We start from the raw sequence: 23,700 nt of genomic DNA on the forward strand, positions 1-23,700 counted from the left end.
GAGTTTGCAGATTATTTTATCATCCAGCTGTAGTGTATAAATGAAAAAAAATTTTCTCTGTAACTGAAGTTAATAAATTAATTATCGGTTTTGTTTAGTTGTTGGAGAGTTTGTTGAATAAAAATAGTTAAAACTATTTAAAATAAAGATGCATTTAATTTAATACAATTGAAAATAGGCTGAATACTCTTGAATTAGATATAAATTGGATTGAAAAAAAAGACCTTCAGCCATTTCCGAGCTACTAGACGACCTCTCGAATTTCATGTGTGTTCCAGACAAGAGTAATAAACTCGGTCAAGTTTAACTATTCAAGGACAATGTTATTAGTTGCGCCTACTAATATATTAATTAGAATAAACTATATCATCTTCATGATGAAACTTTCAAAGAGCAATGAAACATTAACCGTGCATGAAGAGATTTCTATCAAACTCCTTGAAGAATAACATTATTATAAGTTTTTATTATCAATGCTGGTTCACAAAAAAATAATTCCGTTGCCATAACAGATTATGAATACGAATTCGGACTCGATTATCAACACTATATAAACTGCTCATCATTTAATATGACTCATTAATATGTAAATTAATTTTCACAACCATAAAAATAGCGAATACTAATTTTCTTACTAACTGATTAAAATAATATCATCTTAAATCAATAATCCATGAATACAACATTATAATAACATGGAAGATTATTTAAAGAAAAAATTGATAAAATGTGAGAAGAGTGATTTGAAACAAAAAAGGAGTTATTTCATCACAGTTTATTGAAGTTTCATTGGAAAAAGAAATTAGCAAACCTAAGATGGTGAGAAAAATAGATAGGATTCAGCGAAAAGATGCTAAAGAAAAAATCGATTGTTCTTTTATTGCAGTGTCGACAGCATATATTTGACGAGAGTTGATTGTTCGGAAAATTTTATGGTCGATTTGTCTCAGTAGCTGCAGAGATAGAAAATGAACAAAAAAGAAAAGAAATTTGAGCAACTAAGGGGGGATGAAACTGCATACGGTTGTAGCATACGTTCATTTATCGATTGAGTGTATTTTAAGTGAAAAATTTTAATTGATATACTCTAGGGAGTATGGCTAAATTCTACGGTTATCCATATTACCGATTTAGTGAGGGAGCTTTAAAAATTTATTGACCTGAACGTTGCAAACAAATTTGTGTCTCTTTTCATTCGATAAATATGACATAGATTGAAACAAAAGTAATAAAGTGACTTTTTTTCTACTTTTAGAAAATAATTTTTTTTTCTTTTAACCTTTGATCTTTATTTGCACATTAAATATAATTATCGAGATAACTTTATCTGTTAGTTTAATGTCTTTCGATACCGTTAGTCGTTCGAGTCAGTAATACTTAATCGATTTTAGCTATACCTAAAACTAGAATGTTGCTTCACTATAAACTTTCAAGAATTCAATCTTGACTTACCAGATTAAGTGAAAAAAATTTAATTCAATGGCCTACGACACATATTCCGTTCGGAATTTAATATCTAAATTTTAGATTGAGGTATTTCATCGCAGGTGGCTGTTAAAACATGCAGATAGACACGTTTTAAATTTGCATTTGCAAAAAATATAGATTACAAAAGGAAGTTTGTCAAAATGATATAATCCAATTAACGGTAATTTACAACCATACGAATAAATGCTAATGCATTCTACGACATATATCACAAACTTTAAAATTGCTAAATTAAAATTTTATGTTTTATCTTAATACTTTCTTATACTCACTAAATATACTGACACAGTTATAACTTCTCTGAATTATATTATAACTTTAATATTATCTAAAATTACGTAATTATGCTTTTATACAATTTTATATTTGCATCGATCTCGATGGATTATTTTTTATATTCATTTATTTTGATGAATTCCAAATGGTCAGACGTTCTAATGATGACCTATTATGTTTATCAAAAGATTCAAATAGAATTCAAGGACTTTGAGTATATTAGGATGTCTAGTTGGTTCATGGTCATATTACGCAATAACTGCCAGTAATTTTCACTTTGAATTATTTTTAGTTGGTTTGTGTAGCTATAATTCATCAATTGAATCTGGATAACTGAGATATTTAATTACTTCTGTTATTACCCGCAATTTTTTCGTAATTGCTGCAGTCAATATTTATGGATGCATTAATCAATTAATAACAAAAATGGCGACCAAAAATAATATTGCCATTAAGAATAATGAATAATTGTTATCACTCGTTGGTAATATTTGGAAAGTCTATTTTATAATTAAAGCATATGTTTTCAACTAAAATTCATTATTAAAATATATATTTAATCAAATAGATAACGTAAAAAATTTCAAAAAAAAACTTTCGCAATTGTGTTCCACGACTTCCAACTGTTCACACAAAATTGAGCGTTATAAATGAGACTTCATAAACTAAAGTCAATTATTCTCTTTCACTTAAAGTTTTTCAGTTAATTACAACGCCACTTGACAAAATTTCATTCTAAACTGACTACTGTAGATTTAAGTCACTCCTTAATTATTTATTTTATCCTGTTAAAATGATATTAATTAAATAATGAAACTGTTTGAATCTATTAATCTTCTAGCAAATTATTTTTTTCTGAATAGTAATAAATTTTTATTACTTAATAAGTTTTTTAATGTTCATTTGTAATTCTAATTATTGATTTCTCAATGTCTCACAGTCATTGTTTTAGCAATTTTTGCCAATGAATGCCAAAATATTACATCATTTCGTAGCCGACAGTATTAGAAATCACAAACCAAGGCCTTGAAGTATTTCTATAGAACTAACAATGTATGTGTATATGTTACATAATCTCAAAATCACAAAGATGCGTTTGACCGTCTGTCACCCCTAACGGTAAAGATCTGAAGGTCGACTTTTAAAATGATTTTACGTAATTATTTAGCTACTCTATGTTAGAACCGGAAGACTTCTTTATACCCAACCTCTTCTGAGTATAGCAAAAGAAAAAAAAAACGTTTCAACCTTTCTCGCAATTTTTTACATGATGACTGAAAGACAAATGTCTGAGAAAAAATTCTAAATGTTCTAGAATTTGTTATATAGACATTTGAGTTTATCATGATAGACAAAATACATTACCTGTCAGTATATCTTGAATAAATAAATGTGACGATAGAGATGTCATGTACCTAAACGATGACAGTAAGTATTATGTGACAGACACGTTCACTATGAAGGTGCATGTGCTCATCTATAACATCTTTCTCAACTTCCGACCCCGGTCTGTCAATGTCGATATTTCTAGCTTCTTATGTGTTACTTGTATGAGCATGGATATCAAAAAATACGACACTGATCGATTTTCCAATTCACCATTCTAGCATTAATTTCAGTGCAAACAAACTAGATTGCGTTGTAAAAAAAATTTGTTGAGCCATAACTTTCCTAAATATATTTGACATGTGTACAAATAGAGTCCAATGAATGTTGAAGATGAGACTAGACTGTTGACTATTATGTCAACACAGAGCAGTGGCGATTTGTACATGCAAATAGATGGTTCCAGTCTCAAACGTTTTTGATGTGTGTGATGATGGCCTTGGAATGTCACTAACCTATGTTACCGGGTAGACGCGTCTAGTGCTACTATCGCTTATTTGAGATGCTTATATTTTAATTGTGAGTGTGTTGTGTGAGCTCACGCTCTTTGCTATGGCTATACTAATGTTATTCCAAACACAGTGGAGCCAGACTTCCGTCTGGCCTAACCTTGAACTAGCACAAATGCGTCTAGACAGCCGCTCCTTTGTCGATGTATATACGTCTGTGGGTTTCAACGAGTAGAGCTTTGGATTTCATTTTTATTTTATTTTATTATCTCTATTATTTTCATTTTTTATTACTTTTATTATTTTAAACCAAGTAAAGCTTCGTGATAGGAAGTCGCGGCTGCAGAATCTTTTTTTTTTTTCAACCCACCAAATAATTTCCGTGCTGAAGTTCGCTGAAGAAACTAAGCAGGAAGTGAAGAGCATGGCCCTAGATTACCTTAGAAATTATGAGCAGAGGTAGAGAGTCGACAGAAGAAAATGAAACCACGATGAACTCTTTTGTGGTAAGTTCTAACAAGCTGACAAGGAACGCAAAAAGAATAATTTTCAATGAACCAAACATTCAGCTTTGATGTGGTGCATATAATAGAGTTGTGCTTTTAATTACGAACGAATAATAGTTTATTTGAAAATCTTTGTTGCTTTTTGATAGACCTATATGCATTTCTACTGGAAAATGAAGAAATTTGTCAAACAAAATTGGCAAAACTGTACCTGGTAAATAATAATAGAATTCAGACAAAGAGAAGCAAATTTAAAATGTTTTATTGAGTAACGGGAATACATTGTGGTGTTGTACACCAGATAGATACTTGTTTCATGAATACAATATTATACAAAATTCTTAGGAATAGAAACAGGTTGAAAAATAAACAGCAAACAGTAAAAAAAATTTCAAAACAATTTGTAAACTTCTCATTTTCTTAAGTACATCATCATACACCAAGTTTCGTTATTAAATCATACTTACCGTAAGCTTATTAAAGTAAGTACATTATCATTTTTTTGCGAACACTTTGGGTTTGTAGAAAATATCAGATTTATAAGTAAAAAAAAAAATGGGGATCTTTTTTATAAAAATAAATGAAAAATAATTATTAGACGAGAATACGATCTTGATATAAAGTTGATTCGTGGTTGAGTTCTCCTCTCAAGGGTCAAGTGTAATCTGTCTATCTAGTGCTCGGACTTCCCCCATCTGTCACGACCTTATCCTTTTTTTGATGTCTCAACACATTATCCTGGAAGTGCTTTGTCGTTTGCCACATTCAAGTCTCCAAGCTAAAGTAATCCTAAAACAATAATTTATTATAATATTAATATTAATTGAGTAACATAAAATATTGCAAATTTAATCATAGATTTAATTAAGCTTAAAAAAGCAATCCTAAAATAACAACAACATGAGAAGAATGAATACGTTTTGATCAAACTGAATTTATTGAAGCAAAGTTGTTGAAACAAATGCTCCAAAAAATTAAATAAATATTTTCGGTTTTAAAATAGAACATAATAGAACACAATTCACATGAACATCAAATAGTTGGCTTATTTAGAGTTGGAGAGTCTGCCATCATGCTTACATTCAAACCTAGAACATGTTTTATTGCCCTTTTAGGGATCTCAACTTTTCTGAAGTTTGGATTTTGTCCCAAGACAACAAGCTCATCTCATTCACGAAACTCTCTTGGTTTCATAGTAAATAATAGTAAAACACTACTAAATTTAACTTAAATATGCTTAGAAAATGTAGAAAACATATTGATATCAAAAGCATGGATTAGAAGTTGATGATCAATATGAATTAATTTGGTGGAATGAAATATTATTATTAGTTAACATTCTCTTACACGATTGTTGTCAATGCTCTGTTGATTTCGCAAGTGTCCTTGTGCTAAGAAGTTTCACAACCGACCATGAATCTAATGCCTCCTCACATCGACCGGTTTTTTTGTTTTACGTTTCGAATTTCATGTCCTTGGTAAATTTTGTATCCACATTAATGTCAAAGGTTTTGGAGAAAAGACAACATATATTATTTCATCCTCTCGATGCTAAAATATTTGGCATTTATGTGAATTTTCTATCATTAAAATAAAACATTTTATTGCGTAAACAGAATGTTTAACCCCAACTTTATGAGTTTAATAAAAGTAAACTCCAATCTTATGTATCAGCTATTACATCATTTGAAGTGATATTTGTTGTTTTGTATCTAGGATAAATATTCTTGAAAAAATTTATGATCGCTTAGGGAGATTAATAGATGCAAGTATTAATAACAATACGGTAATAGCCTCAACTATATTATATCCGATTATAACTCTTTGGCATTGATAAGCTCTAGGTAATCCAATAGATAAGAGTTCTCAACTACCAGCATTCTTGCATAAAAAAATTTCTATGAGATTAATATAAATTATTTTAGTTATCTATTTTATTCAATAAAAAAATATGCTGCTTATTAAACAGAAGAATTAACTGATGGATAATTTATTACTATTTTTTTAAGTATTTAATTTGATAAATAATAATATTTCATTGACTCACATTCAGAAGTTTTGATTCTAAACAGATAATAATAAATGAAAAAAAAAAAATTCGTTTTATTTTAAAATTAGTTTCGCAGTGAGAATACTTTTTTTGGTATGCATAGAGTTATTACTTTGTTTTTTCATCGTTCAATGACATTACTGCTGCGTCAATGAACAGGTCTATGACCGACGTTGAGTGCAATGTATTAGATCCAAGGTTAAATTAGAGAGAATGACTGATATCGACCTGTCTGACTGCTCCCAGCTAATGCTATTTTTTGCACGTATATACATACTGACTATATCCATCTATTCACGCAATCTATAGTCAACATCAAAGTTCATTCCACTGCGGTTTTAATATTCCTGCATATCAGTAGTCAAAAAAAAAACATGATTTTCATCATGATGCGTAATAAAAAAATATATATATATTTTTTTCTATTCCGTCCTTTTATTTTTAGTTTTTTATTGAGCTGACGAATATCGTAATGGAAATTTAATCATGGATTTTCGGCAGCAACTATAGTGTGCACATTAAGGAACAAATTTATCGCAGCAAATGGGTAGAAAACGTGTTAAGAGCCTTAGGCAAGGAGCTGAACGTATGATATCTTAAGAAGGAGCACCGGATTCGGCAGCAAAGGTGAAAGGCCCGGAATATAGGACACACTGGCAAAACTCGTCTACGTGGGATCTTCATGGCATCCACACGTTTAAGTAGTGGGAACAAACAGTCCAGGCCGGAGGCGGAGAGAAACAGGAATGAGTTTTAGCGATCCTTTTACGGGATATGCCGACCTGCGATCACGTTGAAGGCACTTTTTTTAGCTCACCAGATATCTCCACGTCGACATCAAGGACCAGTGACAAATATTTTATACTGGATGAGTTTTCAAATGCGTCTGATGAACATTGGCGTCTTTTACTTTTGTAGGAGTATTGTCCACATTCACAAGAATTACTATGGAATTTATATTACTCCCAAAAATAAGCTACATAGCAGTCATTTTTATAATTTCATTACGTCGTCTGATGAATAATATTCCATCAAGAAGATTTATTCCCTAAATAGGAAAAAATCACGAATCGTCAAATGAACTTGAAATTCCGAAAAAAAATTCTTTCGTTCTAAGAAATATTTAAATTCAATTGGTTGGAAGCATTGAAAATCACTTAGTTCTAAAATTCCCCCTTGGGAAAAACCTTTTCATGTGAGCTTGCTTTATTTAATTTGAATTTTTCACCAGTTTTCAAAGTAATAACTGTGGTTTAGACTCTTCAAAAAATGTACTTTTAATCTATGTAAAATAGCTGTTATTCATCAATTCTACATCATGTTTGTTAAAAAATAACAACATTAAATTAATGAATGATTTATAAAAGTTTACATAGTTTTTAAATACTTCTGGATGAAAATTTTAATAACCGACGTTTATTATTCTGTACTGATTCTGGATTACAGTGGAATATGTTATGAAGTTCAATGCACTCATCACATAATATTCATTCAATAACATTTTACCAATTGATATTATTTTGAAATAAACATAAAAATATTTAGCTTTTATTCTATCAAAATCAGATGTAGTAATTATATAGATATCTTATGGGATAAATAATTGTGTTTTTGATAGTCGTCTGTGTAACAAGTAACTGAATAATAGTACAATCATCAATGTCTGGGAAATCTTATCATTCATTATAATAGAGTAGCAAGTTATAATGATCTCATTCATTGCTCAAGTCTACTTGCCTCCAGGTAACTAGTGTAGGTCATCAAATAGAGCCTTTGTTTCATCTCCAGGAAACGATGGCTGTATTCATTTTCAAAATTGTATAGTCCTCATCATCAACATTTTACTTACTATTCAGTCATAACATTCGCACACACTTGGTAATGTTTTACCCACATGGATCCACTACTATATAGAGTGCTATAGAAATACGAGTACATATAAGTCTACTTGATTCTTCATGAGGTATACGATCACGATGGGACTGGCAAAGTCTGTTGAAGTTGTCACCAGATGGAATTGCAAATTCGTGTCGGAGGCTGGCTTGTAGATGAATTGTCACCCGGTCTGTTGTCGTGGGAAAACTTTTCTCCAAGAGAGCTAAAGGAGTAACAATGAAAGTATAAAGTAGTGGGAGTGAGTAGTAGGAGGATCGCCTGGTGGTAGAGAAAGCACTTGAGAATTAGCACAAGTGTGCTTTAGGACCAACCACAAAATTCAACTATAGATGTAGTAATACCTCTGAACTTTCCCAACAAATCATTAGCTCACTCAATTTCACCTTTTTCCAAGTGGTCGATGGTCAGAAAATGGAACAGACTTCGACTAGTATTATTGCTCCAACTTTTAGAACTCTCAAGTTTTAGAATAAATTTTATCCATAAAATAATTCAACGTTGATTAAATAGCACAAAACTATTTTGATATGATGTTTGTATTACTTAATGCACTTTAATTGTAGCTATCTCAGTTCAAATTTTGAATTAACTCCATAACTTTAAATTTATTTAATAAAATTAATGGAACTCCTCAAAAAGTTGGCTATTATTGATTGTATGCCAACTGGTAAAATATTCCTAGTCCATCAATAAATCATTTGCATGTCAACAAAGATGTTAACAATCATGTAGTGCATCTGTCATATATTAATATTCTGGTTATTTTAAACATTGACAAAAATGATGAATGCAGTTAGTGAAGATATTTATTATCTAAAGTGTTTTTTTATAAATGACCATCAGTAGCTCTATTATGATGTTGTTGATTCCAGCATTCTGGGTGATTATAATATTTTTGCAAGACGCTAGTCAATTGACTAGAATTTCAGACAGGCTAACGAAGGACTTGTTGCCGTGGAGGCGGTATCTCACACTGGTATGGCAAGCTAGGTAGAGAGGAAGCAGAGATTCGTAAAAGCAAGATCAACGCCCCTTGGGTCAGGGTCACTAGCCTTTGCCATCAGCTTCTTACACATAACTATAGGCTGTTATTAATAGAAAAAATATTTTTTCTGGTATTCTTGATTCATCAAAGCATTTATAAGAACAACGTTCAATGCTTTTTTTATTGTTTTACTGACAATAAAATGTTCCATGAATTTAGCTAAAATTTTATGATGAATAACATGTGATCAACAGCCGGAAATTTTATTGCCAAATATTCGCAGAAGCATTTTTTTCATTTTGCAAGTTTTCTGTTTGGAAAATATTCGAAAGAATGTTGAAAATTTACTACATAAATCTTTTAGCAAAAAAAAAAAGCAAACCAAAAAATAAACAAAAGGAACGAAGTATTTAAAAAAAATAATTTTAAAACATGAATAGAGAAATAAAAGATAATCGCAAAGAATAAAACCGTTATTATGATTTACCATTATTTTTACCTTTGCATCGAAACTCTCAAAGCACTAAAAGATATTACGGTAATCCCAGACTCATCATTGCGCTGTTAAAGAACATTCAGATCGTGCACAATACTAATGAGCGTCGTGTGGCTTTCAAAAAGCTGACGGGAACAGTATAACCGCTAGTCGGTCACGTTTAAAGACGATAGGCTTCTCTTTCTACCTTTCTATTTTGTTTTTTTCTTCTTTTGTAGTCAGGTAGACAAACCGTAGTAAGTCTATGCCATTCTAATTCGCTCGTGACTCGCGTGACAAGTTCCTAGACTAGAGTGGAATAAATTCTAATACTATTTTCAACTCGTAACCTTGGCCGTCTCGTCTGACCACCGTCTAGACTATATCTACTACCACCGCACTCACCTTCTAACTCTACCGGTCTAACGAGTTTCTAACTCTCACTCTTCATGACTTTGATTTCAATGGAATTTTAAGATTGAAAGTTTTTGTCTGTAATCTATTATACAATGAATTCTATTCTCTATTTAAATTCATGTAGCATTCAACTTCTTTTTATATCTATCCTTCTTTCTATGATTCAATAACACTTTTTTTTCAAAAATATAGCTGTTAAATATTCTTTTTATTTTTTTATCTTTTCACTCGATTTATTTTTTCGCCCTTCGCCATTATTCTGTTGATAAAATCATCTCTAATTTTATTTAAATAAATTTCCCTTGTTTCAAAGTACAACTTCACTAGGCTTTTTAATTTTTTTTCTATCGAAATACTCGGTAAAATTCTTTATGGAATTCGTTTTTTAAATTGAAGTTGAAAATACAGAAAAACATTTTACCTCGGAATATTTTTCTTTTTTGTTAAAAAACAATTCGAAAAAATAGTACATTGAGATCTATTTAAACTAGAATTTATTTTTGATTTATTGAAATAAATGAACGTACAAAGGAAGAGAAGTAAATGGATGATTAAGTGTATATTTCTATTATCAAGTGACAAAAGCTCATGAAGCTCAGATGCAACAAAGTTTTCAAACGATCGAGAATACTAACGTTAAGTCCAACACCTGGCGACGCTACCGCGGAAGCTCCCCACAGGATGAAACAAGTAATCGCCATTAATCCTGGCTCCACGACGCGACCGTAGGCGTGCAGGCAGTAATTAGAGTGGAACGTGCTCGCCTCGAAGCTCACGAACTTTCCTGTAGTCCCGTACGCGTAACGAGCAACTCATTTGATATGAAAGAGAAAGAAAGCATGTTATATGAGGTGAGCAAAAGAGAAATACACAATATATATCGTAGATGTTTTCGCTTAAATTCTCTTTAGACATTCAACTTTTCATCAAGTTTTTCTTATCGTTTTATTTTATATTCATTAACAATTAATTGACTTAACCCCTTTTTCTTATTTTATTTTTTTTTTATTCTCAACTGTTGCTTATTCAACACCCAAAGTTGTTAACAATAAATTTTTTGTTTAAATATGACTACCTTGTAATAAGACTGTTAATCGTGGTAATCGTATGGAGATAATGGTCCTTATAACATCATGTTTATATTGCGTGCAGGGAGTTTATGATAGTTCAAGAATGATGGTCATGCTGAGTGGATCCTGTTTGACTGGGAAGAACATTTAGAAGCGCCAAGTATTAATGACTCAACGACAAGTACAAATCTAAGCTGAAAAAATCTTAGGCAGGTCGATAACCTAAGCGAGAACAAGGAAACATTTATCTCAGATTATATCATCAGACTTCAGAGTCATTAATTAAAATCTTCATACTATATACATATTCACTCTCAAACATTCCACGAAATTACGCTAAAAGATGTGTACGCAAAATGCTAAATAATATATCACAGGTAGAGGAGAATAATTTTACGATTAATGATTATTACAAACGTGTAGTATTTCGATTTAATTATTATTTTAAGAGAAAATATGATACACAGTGTGGCATAATATTTTCCAATAAATAATTGAATGTATTACTTCATTAGAATATCATTTTTATATTTAAAAAGTCATTAAAATTTTTTATGATTATTTTATCGTGAAAAAGGCTATAGATGAAGCACATATCTGATCTATTGATCTATCCATTGATACTAGAATGATCAAAATGATGGCATGACAATTCGCAATAAAAAAAGTTTCACAGAAGATTGATAATGTGAACAGTTCATTGACCCTTTTCATAACAACACATGGCATGTTTAAAAAAAAAACATTTGCGAGTATCAATTCATTTTTTCTTTTCATAAAATGATTTCATCATACAATGTATTGGCAATTCCTAAATATTAGGGTTCAAACCCTATGTTTTATTGGTTACCATGAAAACACGTATTATTCAGAGGGCATTAACCTGAGAATTTAAAGTCCCATGATATCAAAAAGTAGATGGTAAAAATAATTAATCTTAGAATTATTATCGGGTTGATTTTTAATTTATAATTTCTTGTGCTGTGTGAGAGGATTAAAAAAATATTTGATGATATAAGGTGAAACCTAGGCGACAAAACAGGGGAAATTGACCGGACAATCGAAGGAATTCGTTAGATGACTGGATATGAGGTGTTGTAGGAGAAAAAAATCGCACGGTATATAAAAAAAAAGGATCGATAAGTTAGAAAGGAAGAGCTGCGATGTGTGAGAAAGAAAAGAAAGCGAGTTAGCTATCAGAGAATGTAGGGAAAAAGAGTGGACAGAGTATGGTGGTATGGTTATGGAGACGGTTGAGAGTATCGGATATCGAAGCAGTGGCTATCGAGGCATTGCGACCACATTAGTTACAGACGTTTTCCTATCCTCCGGAGACGACATTTCGCTTAAATTGGCAATTTCTTTTCCCTTGTGAACGAGCATCGTGTGGCGAACTGAATTCTCGGCATCATGAAATTGAAAATAGTCTTGGAGAAAATACGAAGACATCCCAATATCTCCGGCTCATCGATTTCGTATGGCGTAATATGACTTTTGAAATTTAACAAAGATTATTGACTTAATAAGTAGGGAACCTGAAAGAAATTATTTCGAGCTTTCTATGGAGTAAATTAAAGTGGAAAAGTAGCACATTATCACTAAAAAACCTAGATGATTCAATAGAAATACGATTGAGATAAATTTGAAAAAAGATATATTATTTAGTGGGATTTATTTAATGTCTATTAAATGAGTTATTTAAATGTTTCTGCTACAAGTAATTTTAAATACTTGTAAACAAAATGAATACAAATGTTATCTTGTTATGTGAATAGCTTCTTAGACTTATGTTTATTCACTTCTATTTTAAAATAATTATAAAGATCATAAAAAATTATTTCAATGGAAAGTTAAAAATATTAAAAATTAAAAACACACTTAAAAATAATTTACGTCATCAACTACTTTTTTTTAAGAATCATTTTAAACATTTTCATGTCTTAAATGAAAATGATGTTTTATTATGAAAGAATATAACTTCAAAGATGTCTTTTTTAAAGACTCTAAGGTTCAGAATTATTGAAGACACAGAAGTACTCATAAAAAAAATCTTCAACAAAAAATTTTATCGAAACAAAAACAAAGGCTTACTTTGTCGTTGCAATTAATTTTTTCAAAAAAACTTCATCATACACCAAAGTAACACTGCTTTTGATAAAAATAGATTTTTTCTTTTGCAAACTGTAAAAAGCTAACAAAAGAAAAATAATTCTTTGTGTAAAAAAGTATGTCAATAAATTAATGTAACTCAACAAACATCCCGGGGATTTTTTAATTTTTAAAAATAATTTTTTAAAATTGATATTAAGTTAAAAAGTCTCATGACCCTGTCGCAAAAAATAAAGCTGAAGGTTTATTGTGATTAAAGTATTTTTAGCTCAAAACGTGTTTTTGTTATCACTTCTTTTTGTAACTATTTTTTACGTAATCAAAGAGGAGTTACTCTCATAATATGTATGAAAGAAAAATGGAAAAACTGTTCGCAAAAGGCCATGAAATAGTTTAACGACTAAAGCTCGTCGACTTTGCGGCGTCAACTTACTCTTGTACGCTTCGAAAACTTGGGCTTTTTTATGTATGCGCGATAAGTGAAGCGACAAAATTATCGGCAGACTCTCGGTGCAACTGTAAATTTTCATAATCATATTTAACTTTTTATTTTACGATTCGTTGCACGACTAAATGAACGATTGTAAAATTCAGGGATTTTTGAATTTTTCCTCAAGGACATTTTTCACAAAATAATCAACTTAGTAAAGTTAGTGTTGAGAGTAAAAGTTTGTACCTGAAATAAATCTATTTTCAAAATATTAATACCTCTTCGAGAAAATTAAATCATGTAAAGCTTTACTCCACCAGACACCAAGTTAAAAGCAATTGCATTAATTTTCATGAAGAAATTGGATTTAATTAAAATAAAATATGGCGAATTTGTTCCCACACTCTAGGTAAAATTGATCTTTGACTCCCTTTTGATCTAATAACAGTAAATACAACTATATATTTCTCTCAATGCATAAATATCTAATCATCTTTGCTATTCTACTTCGACTAAATATCGCAGTTACTTTTGCGAACTTTAAAACACACAAAGAAAAAGAAGGACTTACATCAGCATTACATTTTTCCTATTCAAATAAATTTTAAAAAGTTTCTTGAATGTGAAATTATATATTTTATCGATGGAAGTTAATTTAATGTATGAAAATTTTATTCCCATCAAGTTTTATGTGTTTTCCTCTATAATGTGATATATAGGTACTAAAATTATAATTTTATTACAAAAAAAAAAAGAATTTTAATTCTGAATAAATTTAATTTTGTTGAAATATAAACATTTCTTAGCAAAATTCAATAATTAAAGTGAGCCAAAATAAATTAATTTCGAATGCACTTGTTACAATTGAAGTAGGAATTTTTTTAAGGCAGTTTTTCATATTTATTTTTTAGAGTGAAGTTTTTTTAACATAATTACCAATTAGCCATTAACTTCTAACAAATTACGTACCCTTACAAAAACATCTCAGCTCAAGTTCTGGTGAAAAAGTATCTTAAAATAAGATATAGCTCTATCCGTGTTTCTTTTATACCTCGCTAAATTATCAACGACAATACAATAGAGATTGACAAATTGAATAGGAAAAATGAGCCAATAGGAAACTACTAGAGCAGACTTCTTTGCTACACTGATCATGTGAAAACGAAGATGTTCAATATAGAGAAACTAGTGAAGCAACGGAAAGTACAGGGAAAAAGTCAAAAGTATGTAAAATATATTTTCATTCCACCACAAGTTCATCAAAGTAAAATAATATTTTTAAAGCCAGAAAAAAGAAAAATATTCTAAACTTTAATTGTGGTAAAAATTAAAAGCGAGAAGGAAATGATGGTAGGTATTATTCTGGCAGAACTATTACACTAACTTATTAGAAATAAAATAAACTTTATTAAAGCATTCCTAACACATACCAAAGCTACTCACTCTATCATAAAATCTACATCACAATAATTAAAGTATGAATTCCATGAATATAGTTACAGCAGAAATCTGGAACTAGAAATTATTAATGCATTTTTCCTCTTGAAATTCCAATAAAACTCCACGTTACACATGGAGAAAGTTATAATTATATCGAACAATACTACCCCTAGAGAATGCATGCAGATGAATCATGAATACATCTTTACTGAAGTGATGGTTATCCTAAAGGGTACTCAGAAGGTAAATTTATATGTATTCCAACTATTTGATTCTAAGGACTGAATAATTGTCCTGATGGCAATATTTCACCAATTATCATTATTGATTCCAATTCAATTCCATTACTCTTCATAGAATAATAATTTTCTGTTCATTACATTCACAAAACCCTATCCTTAGATCAAGAATAATTTCATTCTCTATCATAATATTCAAGAATATCATGTTTCTTTTTAATGTTATGTATTTATATTTAAGGAAAAATTGATAGTTACTCCAAACATCTTCTCTTCAATGAGATATCAAGTAGATGATGGAAAACGTTTAACCGAAATTTGATTTATAATTCTAAAACTACACACTATTTTGATGAGAATGAAGTTATCTGCAAGCTCGGTGATCCGTCATGTTGTAAATAAATTACGTGGAACTTTGTTCTACTCATGCATCATTTACGCGACTCCACGTCACCACTTCCGGCAGGCGCGTCTTTTCTACGAAATTGCACTTTTTCTTTTCGTGGAGTTTTTTTTTTATCGCACGTTGCTCTTTCATTTCATCTTGTCTGTGGTTTATCGACAAAAGTAAAAGTTTTACCTTCGATTTCGACAAGATCAATATTTAATAAACTCACATCGAGCCTTGCCATTGATCTTTGTGATAGCAACTTTTTTATATCTCCCACAAAAAAAAAGGAAAAAATAAAAAACAACAAAACAAGTGAGAGAGTCACCGCTGTTAATAAAAAAAAAAAGTTCTTTCACTCACTGCGATGATTTTATTAGCTTCGAACATGAGTATTTTACGGTATTGTACATCACAAAATGATCCACATGGCTGCATTTGAAGAATTAATTAATTATTACAATCGAATAGAGTGAGCTTTAGTTTAAATGAAATTGATTACAACCGCATTGAAGGATATATTAGTTGGTACCTCAATCGCTTGAAGCTCATTTCTATGTTGATTTGTTCTATACTGCAAAAGGGATGATCATTTCACGTCCTTGTTATTTAATATTCAGACAATTGAAAATTTCCACAACGATTTCATTGATGTATCGAAAAACTCGAGTTTTAACCTAAACAATTTTATATTAATTAAGCTCTTGATTAGCAAGCATTAAATTTCTCCTTTAACAGCATCGTATAATTTTCTATAAATAATTAATAGAGAATATTGTTGATATAAAATACTTTACCAGTTTTGAAATTGAATGTTTGTATATTTAACTTGCCTTGTTACTCGACAAGCTTTTTCATTAGTGTTTCAAAACTATTAAACGTGCTCCCGTAGTAATGACCGATAACTTTTATTCGTTTATCGAGAAAACCATAAATTGATTTGACTAATAACTGAAATGGAAAATGAAATTAAAACTTATTCTGTTCTAACGAATATTTGACCAACGATTAACTAAATCGACGAGACATTCAGTCCACTCATCCGCAATTTGAGCTTATACTCGGTTCAGTGGTGCTATGGTCACAAAATATGTGTGTAGAGAGGTAAAAGGGAACGATAATGGTGGTGAAGCATCAGTAAATTACTGGCAATGAAAATTCGTGAAAAGCACGTTCCAACTGTCACCATTAATTTAGGTGTTCCATCGACCACACGTCTAGATGTTTCATTGAGCTTTCGTTATATTACAGGAGTAGTTGAGTCATCAAGTTGATCTTTTTTGATTTCAGTTGGTAAACGGTCTCAATGGTCCAAGGTACATCTGTGAGACGGAAGTAATGGACGAAGTAGCTCTTGCAGCCAGCAACGTAGAGTTCGCATCTCCTGGGAACCACTCGGGTAAAAACGCCAATGGCAACATCATCACCCTCACGCTCAAGAATAACCATCTCATCGTCGAGACCGAGGAACGGGCGGTGAGTGTATGAAGAAGAAACTTTCTCTAGCCTTTTTCTTTTTCTACCGAATGACGAAGTCGAAAAAAGTTGCAGAGATGAGGTAGAAGAAAAGATGAATAAAAGCTCTTTCAACATATAAATTCTAACTACGTGTGAACTTTTGGACACGCCTGAAGTTATAAAATGTTGTTTGCGAATGTCTAAGTGAAAACAACTTGCTATACAAGTTGACGAAAAAAGAATCAAAATGAAGCTTATCATGCTAATATTATTATTCTTCTTTCTTCTACTTTATTTTATTACCATAATAATTTTGTTATTCAATAAATTTGTTTTTTCTCATTGCATCAATTGCTCCTTCTTTAGATTTATATTTTATTTATAAAAATATTTTTAATTTAATAACAACTTGGGGTGAAAACTATAAATTGGCTTATACAATAATATAATTCGAGCCTATCTAATATCACAAACTCAAATAATCCATAGAATCATTCGCCAATTCTCATATTACTATTCATTCTAGATTACTTTATTCACTAGTTTATCAGCTAAAACTGCTATTCGATTCCTGATAATTGAGACTCAATGTAATTGGAAGACATTTCATACACTCATCATATTTTAAAGGTTTATAAAGAACAATTACTGATTGTATTTCGTAACAGGTGTGTTTGAAGAATGAAATTAAATATGAGTTTAATTTTTACACATTGAGCAAAAATTAGAAGAATATAGAGTATAGAGAAAAATATCACATAAAAGATGAAAGAAGGGGAAAAGAATTAATATAATGTTGGAATTCGTAGGAATCTGGAGAAATTATGTGAATGGGAATTGTTCCAGTCTGTCAGTTATGTTCTTCTAACAAAGAGGAATTATTTGCAATTATTGAAGTTTCGTTGACTAAGACGGGGTGAAGGTTACCAAGGCAATTCTATTTCCGTCTATAGTTCTTCTTATATAGAACCAGGACGCCCGGGAAACTCATCTCTCCCGGGACTTGTGAACTTGGCATTCCCAACCATCCTGTGTCGTTTGCAGACTGACTAAACGATCGAACAGCGGAAGGGCGTGGATCGTGACGCGATGCCGAACGATAGGGTTGGTATAGAAACGTACCACGGTACCATGCACAAATATCGAAAAATTGCCTTTTCTTTAGTGGAAAAAAAAATTTGATCATGATTGATTCTAAATTGTAGTATTGTTGCAAAACAAAACCATTGGTATTACGAAACTCTTTCGTATGTTGTTGAAAAATACGGTATTTAGTAAATATTTTTGTGATAATTAAATTCTGGCATTTGAATATTTTCAAATATGGAGATATCTATTTTATCTGGAAATAAAATAGATATCTCAAAAGCTACGAGATGAAATAACTGTCATAAAATTGAAATGAGGCGTGTGCTGTATTTTTGGAATCGAATTCAATGGTAAATGAACTTAGAGTCAAACAGCTCTTTACAAACAGTATAAAACCTCCAAATGCATAGAAATTGGAGTACGTCAGTGGGTTTCCTGAGAAATGTGCAACGTGTTTTACACACATCTGTAGAATATTCATCCTGGCTGGAAGCCAATTTCTGATATGTTTACTTTGAATATGACGGTATGCAATATAAACAAGTAATGAACTGTTCTGGGTTAAGTTGAATAGATCATTTATTGAAACTGATCGATGGAAATCTTAGCAAAATTTGAAATTCCTCGTATATAAAAATTTCGTTCCCCGAATTTTTCCAAGTGGAACTATCGGGAACGTTTGGGAAAAAAAAAATTTTTTTTTTTTAAATTTTCACATAATGACATAATAATATATTGGCGAAATACTGTAAAATATGAAAATGTGCATAACTTCTATGCTAATGATGCTACGGAGTTGATCGGGGACTTAAATGAAAGATCTCGACGAAAGGAAAAAAGTCAATGTGGTTAAAATTATTTTCGGACCATAATTAATGCTAAAATTTAAGCAAGTTCCCGTTTTACCCCATTTTAGGAGTGAAATAATTGATTTTTTATATTTTTGACCTGATTCCGTAATTCTAGGCATTGAGAGGAAGAGAATGAGTGGTCAAACTTGAGAATCGGACAACTTTGATTTTTCGACCCCAAAAAATGGCAAGTGGTACCCCTTTCCATTTTTTAAGGCCAAAAAATAAAAGTACTCCGATTTTGATGATTGAGGGCTCATTCTCTTTGTCTTGATACGTAGAAATGCAGAATCGGGGCACAGCTCGAAAAAATCCACTTCAACACCCTCAAATGGGGGTAAAACTGGATACAAATTATAGAGAATCATCCCCTTGACTTTAAACCCCTATAACTTATGAACGGACGGTCCAATGAGCGTTTTTAGGGACGTTTTTGAAACCTTAGAATCTAAGCTAAATATGCATATCCATGAAAAATGTTTAAAAAATTTCCTTCACCCTTAAAATGGCTAAAATATAAAAAAAAATCACACTTTTTGAGGAGGTTGTCAAGCATTTTGGCAATTTCAGGGGTGAAATAAATTTTTTAAACGTTTTTTATAAATACGTATTTTTAGCTTAGATTCTGAAGTTTCTAAACACCTCTTAAAAATCATTATTTGATGACTATTATGAGAGTTACAGACGTCCAAAGTCGAAGAGTAGATGATTTTTGGCCCTCTCTTCGACTTTGGACGTCTGTAACTCTCATAATAGTCATCAAATAATGATTTTTAAGAGGTGTTTAGAAACTTCAGAATCTAAGCTAAAAATACGTATTTATAAAAAACGTTTAAAAAATTTATTTCACCCCTGAAATTGCCAAAATGCTTGACAACCTCCTCAAAAAGTGTGATTTTTTTTTATATTTTAGCCATTTTAAGGGTGAAGGAAATTTTTTAAACATTTTTCATGGATATGCATATTTAGCTTAGATTCTAAGGTTTCAAAAACGTCCCTAAAAACGCTCATTGGACCGTCCGTTCATAAGTTATAGGGGTTTAAAGTCAAGGGGATGATTCTCTATAATTTGTATCCAGTTTTACCCCCATTTGAGGGTGTTGAAGTGGATTTTTTCGAGCTGTGCCCCGATTCTGCATTTCTACGTATCAAGACAAAGAGAATGAGCCCTCAATCATCAAAATCGGAGTACTTTTATTTTTTGGCCTTAAAAAATGGAAAGGGGTACCACTTGCCATTTTTTAGGGTCGAAAAATCAAAGTTGTCCGATTTTCAAGTTTGACCACTCATTCTCTTCCTCTCAATGCCTAGAATTACGGAATCAGGTCAAAAATATAAAAAATCAATTATTTCACTCCTAAAATGGGGTAAAATGGGAACTTGCTTTAATTTTAGCATTAATTATGGTCCGAAAATAATTTTAACTATATTGACTTTTTTCCTTTCGTCGAGATCTTCCATTTGAGTCCTCGATCAACCCCGTAGCATTATTAGTATATAAGTTATGCACATTTTCATATTTTACAGTATTTCGCCAATATACCATTATGTCATTATGTAACAATTTTCAAAAAAAAAAAAAAAAAAAAAAAAAAATTTTTGTTTCCCAAACGTTCCTCATAGTTCCACTTGGGAAAATTCGGGGAACGAAATTTTTATATATTGGTCCTCGTCAGAAAATATTCTGAAACATAAAATACACTCGACAGCAGTCGTTGGCTCATTTCCTAGGCAAATTAAATTTCCAGCTTCAATGTATTTTTCCATTATTCACAACACAAGATCAACTTCATCAGACCATCACGTATAAAACTTATTCAAAAGCAAAAACTTTTTAATTATTGTATATAAGTTCAATTCGCTAAATAATTAATAAAGTTTAATAAAAGAATTTCCAAGAATAATAAGTTAAACAGTTCATTAGTATAAAATTCATTCTGGAGTTAATTAATTTTATTAAACCATTAACTCATTTAATTACACTTAATAGAAGTTATTCCATTGGTTCTCTAGTTTGTACAATATTTTATTCAAATACTCTGACATCATATATTGTATGCAATCCTCAGGTGTTTCAGTTTTCATTGTGAATACACTAGACATCTTTCTATTCTTAGTGGAGATTTCTTCAAGCGTGCTGTGATGACAGAAAGTAGTATATAGTTGTGGCAATGTCTCAGTGGTCCTACTTTTTTTTTTCTCAAGTTGCTGACTGAGTACGTGTCTCGATGAATCTCTTGACCTCTTATTACCTATAATATCATCACTATTTCCAAACAATTCACAGAATATTTTTAATTTCAAACTATTATGACGTAAACATTTTCCTATTACCGTCTGAATTTGTTAACTATGCAATTACTCAAATCCTCAGGGAACAATTTTGAATTGTATACTATTTGATAAGCTATAATATGTTCTATTATAAAACTTAACTAGCTTGTTTAAGACAAATTGAATAAATTAAACTTTGCAATATTGCTTACAGGCAATCAATATTTCAGCATAGCTTCTCTTACGATCAAGTTTGATATTAACGTGCTAATAACAGAGTTATGAAGAAAAGCTTTATTATTAATATAAGTTAAATGAGTAATGAAGAAGTTGTTGAATAAGACAGCCATGACAGGAAGAACATGTAATAAATTAATAGTTCTTAAATTGTCTTTATGATCTCTAATAGCTTATGATTGTAATTATTGAAATAAATCAACAGATAATACTATTTTTCCCACTGTGGTTTCTATATTAATTGTGATTGGTTGAACAAAAGCTAATTACGTACACAGTCAATGGGCGTTACTATTCACTAAATTATTGTCAATATTAATTTGACATAATGCAATGCATTTAATATTCTCATTAAGCATCTCTCCATTTATCCTATCAAACAACACAGAATATTTCTATCGGTAAATTTAATTTATTATGACATTCCTTTGTCTTATTTTATAACATATTTCATAAAATATGATTAAAAGAATAATTAAAGAAGATTAAAAATAAAATATGAGAAAAGATAATAAAATTCTTAGAGTCACTTTTATTAAAAAAAAAAATTAGAAAAAATAAATATACAATAAATAATAAATTGTATAAGCTTCAGTCCTTGACCTATTTTTTTTTACGATGTAAAACCAGCTCTTCTTTTTCATGTACTTAGAAGGTATTCTTAATGGTATTTTTATCTACGTCGTTAATTTTCAAAGACCAAAATTACTCATTTAAAATTAACTATTACAAAATGTTATATTTTGAGATGTTTTTGATAAGAGATGAATTATTCATTCCACCTTACATTATTTTAAGTGTAATGAGAAAATATTATCATCTTTAATTTATATATATATTTTAAACAAACAATTGTATTTACATATCTCCATTGTCAAATAATCATAATGATAAACTGCTTAATTATACAGGAACCACAAAGTTTCATATTTATGTTTATTACATCTGGTAATGTAAAATTTTAAATCATAAAATATCAGAATTTCCTAGCTAATAGTGGCAAATATATTATATTTGAGCTTTATAGATTGGTTGCAGCCATGTGACAAATCTACCGTGCATGATCATGAACTAAAATCGATTTTCCATATATGAAGCATATCTACCTTGCTTTCCTCCACACGACCAGTTCAAGGTTTCAGATTTTACGGCGTAAGTGGTATCTTTATAAGTGATACCGGATATATACGTTTATTAAACAATTTCCAATCCATTTTTTATTAATCATACTGAACAATATTGTCTATCATCAATTACATTATTATCAAATAGTGTAATTAAATATGCTAAATTGATCATGAATAGATATGAACTATTTTCTTCCAGAAAACAATTATGTATTTTTAACATAAAATGAATGAAAGCAGGACCAAGGAATCAGGATTCCACCTGATAACCACCCTTTTATAAAATCCGTATCACTCTGTTTATTCCAATGCTATCAAAGTTTTCAGTAAAATGGAGTACATGAATATTTTTTTTATTATATTTCCATCTTATAAATAACTGTAAAACGATCTTTCTCACGTACACAAAACATCATACACTCTTCATCTCCGAAAAGTAATTAAATCCAAACTTGCATGCAACAGCAAACTTAATTTCATTTTGATGATGTTCCGTGAATCTTGGAGAACAATTAATCACCTTTTCGCTACATATTCTCCGCACAACTCTCATGTACTGCTACAGTGACAATCCAAGAAGACTTGGTGTAAGATGTATACTTTACTCTAACATTAAGCTATTGTATTTCGTGAGTTATCTAAAGATGTTCGGAAACTTAGAAACTACTCATAACTATGAACGGAAGTAACTAGTATTCAAATCAGCGACAATGTTGTTAGTTGAAGTTGTACAACGCTCGGTCATCTGATGGATACTGGGGTCATGTCTAGCAGATCGATGTTCCTAATGTCAAGTAGAGTGTATTACGTTACGCTAGGAAAGCTTAAATGATAGGGGAAACAATGGATGAATCTTACTGACCTACCTTCAAGCGTGATCGATCGTTATCTATAGCTATACTACACCTATAGATATAAATGTATATAGTCAGCGACGTTCATCATTAGCCCAGAGAACTCTTTAAGGTGTGATCGTAAAGCGCAACAAGAACTTTCTCTCGGATGAATAAACCTGATAAGAAGCAATACGATAGCATGTCGTTAGAGTTGATCAGTATTT

The 23,700-nt window shown here is 30.7% G+C and overlaps 1 protein-coding gene and 1 long non-coding RNA gene across 3 annotated transcripts in view; one reads left to right on the top strand and one right to left on the bottom strand.

Moving 5' to 3' along the window:
* LOC118073856 (uncharacterized) overlaps nt 1–23,700 on the top strand; it is a 112,274-nt gene that overhangs the window by 85,374 nt on the left and 3,200 nt on the right. The window contains exon 5 of the mRNA XM_035094593.1: nt 16,895–17,080. Coding sequence (XP_034950484.1) covers nt 16,895–17,080 — 186 coding nt within the window. The remainder of the gene's footprint in view (nt 1–16,894; nt 17,081–23,700) is intronic.
* LOC118073861 (uncharacterized) overlaps nt 4,523–23,700 on the bottom strand; it is a 178,713-nt gene continuing 159,535 nt past the window's right edge. For both annotated transcript variants that reach the window (XR_004691143.1, XR_004691144.1), the window contains one exon: nt 4,523–4,894. This is a non-coding gene — a long non-coding RNA (uncharacterized lncRNA). The remainder of the gene's footprint in view (nt 4,895–23,700) is intronic.

This window comes from Chelonus insularis, unplaced genomic scaffold (genome assembly GCF_013357705.1).
Source record: "Chelonus insularis isolate UGA/USDA-ARS -01 unplaced genomic scaffold, ASM1335770v1 scaffold_714_pilon, whole genome shotgun sequence".
In the NCBI taxonomy this organism is placed as follows: domain Eukaryota; kingdom Metazoa; phylum Arthropoda; class Insecta; order Hymenoptera; family Braconidae; genus Chelonus; species Chelonus insularis.